Source organism: Pinus tabuliformis, chromosome X (genome assembly GCF_031772625.1).
Source record: "Pinus tabuliformis cultivar Carrire ecotype Pingquan chromosome X, CPIR1, whole genome shotgun sequence".
Taxonomy (NCBI): Eukaryota; Viridiplantae; Streptophyta; class Pinopsida; order Pinales; family Pinaceae; genus Pinus; species Pinus tabuliformis.
In genome coordinates, this window is record NC_142308.1 from 1,172,468,974 (window position 1) to 1,172,476,846 (window position 7,873).

Below are 7,873 nucleotides of genomic sequence, written 5' to 3' on the forward strand. Positions count from 1 at the left end.
AGGTTTTGTCTTGCTGTCTGTTATTCTTGTGCTGAAGGGGTCTCCTCCCGCCTTTGCTTTTTTTTCCTGTTTTTAAATACATGGAGAGCATAACTGCTTCCCCTATTTCAGTTGAACTGTTCAACCCAAATTTTATAACTGCCATCTAGTTTCTTTTAACAAAGAGTTAACTAAATACTATTCATCTCCTAAGCTAAAACAACTTACAATTAAAATGCTCTGAAATAAAATGAAGTAAACAATAATTAAAAGAAAAAGAAAACAACAACCAACTTAATGACCTGTCCACCCAAGCTCGTAATCTTTGTCCTGTTCTGTTCTCCTTCCGTGAGTTAGTCAACTGTCATTTGTCTCCTCGGAGCTGGATGCTCCTGCATCAGGCTCCCGGGGTGGTAAAAAGTCATGGCTCCGTTCCATGAGGTCGTCAACAGAATAGCCTGCTTTTTGTATTTGCGTTGCGTTGAGCCATGAACTGTCCTCTATCGGACGGTTCTTCCACTTGACCAAATACCGCAGATATTCCTTCCTGCGTGTGCGCCTAGCTACCTGTGTGTCCAGAATCCTTTCGATCTCAAGGGGTGGTGCTGTTGGCAACTGTCTCGTCCATGAATTGTCTCCATAACTGGTGTCCCGCGGTGGTTTTGCTGTTGTATTGTCTTCCGAATCAGCGACATAGGGAAACATATCTGCCACATTAAAAATGGGAGAAATACCAATCCCGGGTGGCAACTGTAGCTCATAAGCGTTCGCAGAAAATTTTCGGATGATTTTGCAGGGACCGATCTTCTTAAATTTTAATTTGCTGTACTCCCGTTTTGGAAACCTCTCCTTACGTAAATACGCAAGGACTTCATCCCCAACATTAAACTGAACTTCCCGACGCCTTGTATCAGCTCGCTGTTTATACCTTTGACTACTGTCTTGTAATTTCAGCTTGACCTGCTCGTGTAAATTGCTCATTGCTTGAGCGAAATCTTCTCCATCAGCGCTTCATTTTTCGAGCTTCCCCAAATCTCGTAATTCATGCACTCCTCGCGGATGCATGCGGTACAAAATCTGGAACGGACTGTAACCAGTGCTGCGGTTAGGTGAATCGTTGTATGCGAATTCCGCCTGAGTAAGTACACGGTCCCACGTCCGGGAATTTTCACCTGTTAAACTCCGAAGTAAGTTTCCCAGACTCCTGTTTACTACTTCCGTCTGACCATCAGTCTGCGGATGAGAAGTGGAGCTGAACTGTAACTGGGTATCCAACTTCTTCCACAGAGTTCGCCAAAAATGACCGGTGAACTTTACATCCCTGTCAGAGATAATGGATCTTGGAAGTCCATGCAACCGAACGATCTCAGTAAAAAAAAGATGAGCTATATAAGTGGCATCGCTGGTTTTCTTACAAGGTACAAAGTGTGCCATCTTCGAAAATCGGTCTACCACAACCATTACTGAATCGAAGCCCCGTTGTGTCTTAGACAAACCCAGAACAAAATCCATGCTAACGGAATCCCATGGTCGGCTCGGAATAGGTAATGGCAAATAAAGACCAGTGTTCTGACTGTGACCCTTTGCCAGTTGACAAACTTTGCATCTACTCACGTACCTCTGCACATCCCGCTGTAATTTTGGCCAAAAATAGAAATGTCGTACCTGAGCAATCGTTTTGTCTATACCAAAGTGTCCAGCCAGACCCCCACTGTGTTTTTCCTGAATAATGTTCTCTCGCATAGAACAGTTGGGAATACACAACTGCCCTCCCTTAAACAGCAATCCTTCCTGTAGATTATAGTCCAACCACATGCTGCTATTTCTCAACAGAGGTTTTTGGCAAGCCTCATAGGCCTCCTTAAAATCGGTATCTGTTTGATACAGCTCCTTTAGGTGCTCAAAGCCCAAAACCTGCATCGTGCTTTCCTGTAGAAGCAATGTCCTTCTACTCAGTGCATCTGCCACCTTGTTTGCTTGCCCACTAATGTGTTTTAGTACAAATGTAAAATTCTACAGGTACTCAACCCAAGCTGCATGCTTATGGTTCAATTTATGTTGCTGCATAATGTACTGCAATGCAGAGTTATCCGTAAATAAAACAATCTCATTACCTAACAAATAATGTCGCCAATGCTTCAAGGCTTGTACAATTGCGTAAAACTCTTTGTCGTAGGTTGAGTATTTCTGCCTCCTCTCGTTCAGCTTTTCACTGAAATAAGCGACCGGTCTGTCCTCCTGACTAAGTACTGCCCCAATGGCTGTACCACTGGCATCGCAACGAACTTGAAAAAGTTTGTTGAAATCAGGCAGCCTCAATATCTGTCTTTCGGTAATCTTCTTTTTCAAAATCTGAAAACTACTTTCTGCTGCTTCGGTCCAGTGAAAAGGCTGGTTTGCCTTCTTGATCGTGTCCAACATAGGTGCGCAGATCTCGCTGAAATTTCTAATAAACTTCCTATAAAAACTTGCTAGCCCGTGGAAACTTCGGACTTCAAATAAACTTTTCGGAGAAGGCCAGCTAACTATAGCTGCCACCTTTTCTGGGTCCATTTTCAGTTCATTTTCTGCAATTACAAAACCCAGATACACTAATTCTCGCTGAAAAAAGTACACTTTTTCAGATTAATTAGCAACTTGTTTTGCTGCAGCTTCCTCAACACACTCTGCAAATGCCTGAAATGTTCCTCTTTAGTCTTACTAAAAATCAAAATGTCGTCCAGGTAAACTATTACAAACTTACCATTGAATTCCTTCAGTACCTCATTCATCAGGCGCATGAATGTGCTGGGAGCGTTGCTCAACCCAAATGGCATCACCAGCCACTCATATAAGCCTTCATTTGTCTTGAAAGCTGTCTTCCACTCATCTCCTTCTCGAATTCGAATCTGGTGATATCCACTCTTCAAGTCAATTTTCGAGAAATAAGCTGCCCCGCTCAGGCAGTCCATCATATTGTCCATCCTTGGTAAGGGAAACCTGTACCTAACAGTAATTTTGTTTATGGCTCTGGAATCCGTGCACATTCGCCATTCTCCTCCCTTCTTCGGAGCCAAAACGGTTGGTACTGCACAGGGGCTCATGCTTTCTCGAATTAACCCTTTGTCCAATAACTCCTGGACCTGTTTCCTGATTTCTTCATGGTCCTTAGGACTCATACGATAAGCTGCTTTATTTGGCAGACTTGCCCCTGGTATAAAGTCAATACAGTGACTAATACCTCTCCTTGGTGGTAGTTCATCTGGAAGGTCATCCACCACGATGTCCCCAAATTCCTGCAGCAGCTTTTGAACTTCTTCAGGCAAATCTGAAATCTGCGTATGTAGTACCACTGCCTTTAGTCTTCTTATGACAGCAAAATTTACTTCGCTGTCCTCAATCTGTTTTATAAATTCCTTTCCACCCATCAGCAATGCCTTCACCCCACTGGTTTCTGCTGCACTTTCCTCTTTGATGGGTACAAGCGTGTGCTTGATCCCATCTTTAATAAACTTATAACAATTGGTTTTTCCGTCATGAACTGCACTTCTATCAAACTGCCAAGGTCGTCCCAGCAGTAGGTGACAGACATCCATTGGCATGACATCGCAGAGAATCTTATCCTTGTACCTGCCTATCTGAAACTCCACCTCACACTGTTCGTCAACTAACAGCTGATGTCCCTTTTGCAGCCATGACACTTTGTAGGGAGTAGGGTGCTTCAATTTTTTTAATCCCAACTTCTCCACCATCTCCACAGCCACTAAATTGTCGGTACTCCCACTGTCAATGATCAGTTTGCAGCACTTACCCTGTGACTTGCAGACAGTTCGGAACAAAGCCTTTCGCTGATCCGGTTCTGCAACCTCTTTTGCTGGTTTTAACAGCACCTTATTCAACACCAAAGCTTCACCTGTCTCTAGTGCGTTTTCCGCTTCTTGAGGTATTGCCTCAGCATCCTCTGACTGAGCAACATAAGCTCCTCTTCCACCTGCTGGTTCACCTTCAGGACAGTCATACGACTTGTGTCCTAATTTGTGGCAGCGATAGCACTGGACAGTTCCCCTGCCCCGACCATTTCCTCGCCCTCGCTGAGGTGGTCGTCCTCCTCTAGTGTTATTGTCCTTTTCTGTTGTTCCAGCAGACTTAGAACTGCTACCTTCTTCACTTGAACCTGTACCTCGGCCACATCTTACCTTTTCCCCTGCCAGTTCCACCTCCTCTCCTGGTGTTTTGCTTCCGGTTAATTTTCTCCTCTGCCTTCAGTGCAAACTGGTAGGCTTCATCCAACGTCCAGGGTGAAAGGATACCGATTTCATCCAGTATTTCCCCCCTCAAACCATTCACAAATCTGGCTGTTTTCTCCGGGGTGTCTTCCACATACCCTGCTCGCAAATTTAACTTATAAAACTCCTCTGTAAATTCTTTAACAGTCATTCCCCTTTGTTTCAAGTTCTGCACCTGTCTGTACAACATAATCTGATAATCTTTCGGCAGAAATTTTTCCTTCAGTTTGGCCTCCATTCTGGACCATTTCTTTATAGGCTGTTTGTGAAGCCTCTTCCTCTCCGCCTGAATGCTGTCCCACCACAAGGACGCATGTCCCTTCAGCTTGGTGGCGGCGAACTTCACCTGTTTGTCCTCACTATTTTCCTCAAATTCAAAATATTTGTTTACTTCACTTAACCAATCCAATAACACGTCTGCAAACAGACTTCCGTCGTAAGTAGACAGCTCATGTTTTGGTTTATGACTGGACAACAAAACTGACTTCAACAATCGGAATTCCGGTGTCACCCCCTCAAATTCATCTTCTGGTTCTGCCACATCTTCGTCACTGTCATCTGCTGGGTTTCTCCTTCCCCCAGCTTCTACTGCTTCCAATCGTTCTCGCAAGACGCGGATCTCCTCACGGAGTCCCTCTTCTGCTACCCTCCGGACCGCTCTTCCTCTTCCTCTTCCTCTTCTGCCAACCTCCATTTGCTCCTACTCAACAAACCTGCTCTGATACCACTTTTGATAGCCCAGCCCTACGGGTGACGTGGATAACTTAACCACGTGGTCACTCTACAGGCCCTCGGTAGGTGAACTGTCACTTTTTATGGGTTAAAGTCAAATCTCCATAGATTCGACCTGCTTTCAATCTGAAAATATTTATTACCAACCTTCTTCCCGGTTGGGGATGGCCACCTGCCGGTTCGCCCGGTCTATCCGCCTCCCACCTTTGTTAAACCCTACTCTTTGCGTTTCGGGTCATTTTACTTCCTGTTGGCTCAGTTAAGTTCTGCTCGGTGGGTTTTGGTGATGGTTCTCCGGACTCGAACCTGGTTCTGCTCCACAGTGTTTTCTATGGACATTACACTCTGCCCATGTCCTGGGTCTTACTCTGTTGCGGTTCCTGGTGGTTTGTTGTGCCTTCGGGCTTTCTTTGCTGTGTTAATGAGTTGCTTGGGCGCGCGTGACCTTGCTGGTCTTCGCCTGTGTGTAATGGTAAGTTTTTGGTTTTATATGCGCTCTCTGTCACCTGGTTTCTTCTGCTTTCGTTACTTAGTTGTGTTTACTGTACAGATTGACTGCAACTTCGGCGCTCCTGGTTTGTTGAGTTCATCTTCGCCTCCGAAGGTAACATATGGTTCTCTGATTTACTCTGTTCCTGTTCCTGTTACAATTTCTCACGGCTCTTGTGCCTTGTTCAGCTAGGGTTATCGGGTTTGGTCTCGCCGGTCTCCTTGTCAACTTGTCTGTAAGTATTATGCGTTTCTTTCGCTACACATCTCCTTTTCTTTGCTCTCTAGTTTCAATCTACCCCTGGCTTGCCAAACTCTGTTCTAACCTCGCTCTGTTTTGTATGCAGGTTGACCTGGTGGCTAGCTGTCGAGGGTTTTGGGCACATTCAACCTTCGGCTCCACTCAAACCTGACTATCCTCGCAAACTGGTAGGGTTTGCTCCTGCTTTGATGTAGCTGTAGATTACGGAAGGTTTGGTAGTTTAGGTGTTAGCTCTGTGAGGGTTGCGTTGAGTCGGTCGTGCCTCTTCCGGCGTTTCGTGACTTCTGTATCTCTGTTCTCATGTAACAATATTTAGAGTCGCGGATTTGAAATGGCATTTTGTATTTTGATAATATTCAGGGGTTTGTAATCTGTGTGACTTGGTAACAATCCACAGTCATGTGGCGAATTTTATTAAGTTAACCTCCCTTTCTGCATACAATACTTGTGTTATTTTTGTAAAGGAAAAAATGAAACAATGGTTGTATTTCTTGGTACCTGTTTGCCTTTGTAACAACCGTAAAGTTCTGTGCTCTTGCTTGCTGTAGGTGTATGTCCGCAACGCTTCTTTCGTTGTTTCGATACAATGGGTGTCTGTAGAATGTTTCTTGTTGTAGACTTGATTTCAAATGGATGTCTGTAGGTGTCCTTCCGTTATTTCACTTCCTGTTGCAGTTAGTGCCTATTCGTTCCTATCTCATTCTTAGAATACACAGAAAAGATTTTATACATATGATCCAGGTGGATGTTGGTGGCCACCCACCAACCCATTTGGACCCCCACAACTGTCTCTTTCAGTCTTTTCAGTTTCCTAAATTGTAGCACAATTTACTATTTTTAGCAGTTTTTCGGGTCCTGAACTTCCGGAGCCGTTTTGAGGCCCTAAACGACGTTTTTTTGGGAATCTGGGGCAACATGAGTCCATGGACTCATATTGCCTCCCAAAGTGGTAGTACTCGGATAGATCTTTCTAACGAGCTATCATACGCGTCAAATGGAGATCGTATGCCAAAGTTACGACCCCGGGAAATTGATGTACCAATTTACCCAAACGGGGCCCACAATTTGGCGTTTCATCTTCTAGGGTTAGGTTTCGGGATGTGAAGGGTTTTCCATTGTTTCTCAACAATAAATAGGCCTTCGAGCCTCATTGTAACTCAGTTCGGAACAGTTCAGAGGCATGTAGCCGCCACATCTCTTCTCAGAGATAAGCTACCATCGCCCTAGCTGGTTTCTTTCCATTTCTATTGTAAGCATATTTCAGTATTTTACAGTAATGAAATGAAGTATTATTTCCGCTGCATCTTTGTGTATATGGTTATCGCATCTCTGTATTTATGGTTATCTCTGTAATCTGTTGCGTTCCTGCTTAAATCCGGATCAGTGGTATCAGAGCGGTCTGCTTTTTCTCTGTTTTTCTTTGCATGTCCCCAACGAGGTCGGGATACAAGGAGTTAGGGCTTGAACTGGTCGAACCTTTGCAAGACCAGCCTCGCAAATCCCGACGACCTCCCATGGCGGATGAGAAGAAAGACGAGGGGGTAGGAGATCCTATCAAAATCTTGCTCGAAGAAGCGCTCGAGCGGCAAAGGAACGCGATGATGGATAGCTTTGCGCAGATCCTTCAGCGGCTACCCAGAGGCGACGCATCGGCTTCCAACAGTGACTCTGGAAACGCCACACCGTTTAAGGTACAAGTTAATTTTGAAATCCCCATATTCGAGGGTCAAATAGACGCAGATGCCGTAGATAAATGGTTAAATCTGCTAGATGGGTATTTTTCTGTTCATGAATTTTCAAGTCGGGAAAAGATTGTTTTCGCTCTTCTCAAAGCAGCCCCCCACGTCAAGGACTGGTGGGAAACCTACTGCGAGCAGAAGGATGAAAGTACAGGCTCACTATTTTCAGCCACACCCACTTGGAATGACTTTCGGGATGCCATCAAGGAGCAGTACTACCCTGTCGGAAGCTATGAGGACAAATACATCAAATGGACCACACTGCGACAGGGACGAGACCAAGATGTATCAGAGTTCACAAACATTTTTCATACCCTTCGCACACAGTTGGGTATCAAAGATTCTGAGCTGCATCTGGTACTCAAATACCGTGGCTGCCTACACAGATACATTCAGGAAGAGATGGT

The 7,873-nt window shown here is 44.8% G+C and overlaps 1 protein-coding gene across 1 annotated transcript; it reads right to left on the bottom strand.

The window, feature by feature from the left end:
- Positions 1-990: 990 nt before the first annotated feature.
- On the bottom strand, positions 991-4,938 carry LOC149144098 (uncharacterized). The gene is made up of 5 exons (XM_089452031.1): positions 4,155-4,938; positions 3,708-3,961; positions 3,004-3,596; positions 2,054-2,248; positions 991-1,963 (listed from the first exon to the last, which is right to left on the bottom strand). Exons 1-5 carry the CDS (start codon positions 4,936-4,938, stop codon positions 991-993), a joined length of 2,799 nt encoding a protein of 932 aa, XP_089308157.1.
- Between the last annotated feature and the right edge of the window lie 2,935 nt (positions 4,939-7,873).

Excerpts from the sequence above, each read along its gene's own strand:
- LOC149144098 (XM_089452031.1), bottom strand. The coding sequence starts at position 4,938 with ATGGAGGTTGGCAGAAGAGGAAGAGGAAGAGGAAGAGCGGTCCGGAGG. Across the intron at positions 2,249-3,003 it reads AAGGGAGGAGAATGGCGAAT|TGGTACAGCCATTGGGGCAG; the intron begins GTGCACGGATTC and ends TTGCGATGCCAG. Across the intron at positions 1,964-2,053 it reads ACGGATAACTCTGCATTGCA|TGGGCAAGCAAACAAGGTGG; the intron begins GTACATTATGCA and ends AAAACACATTAG.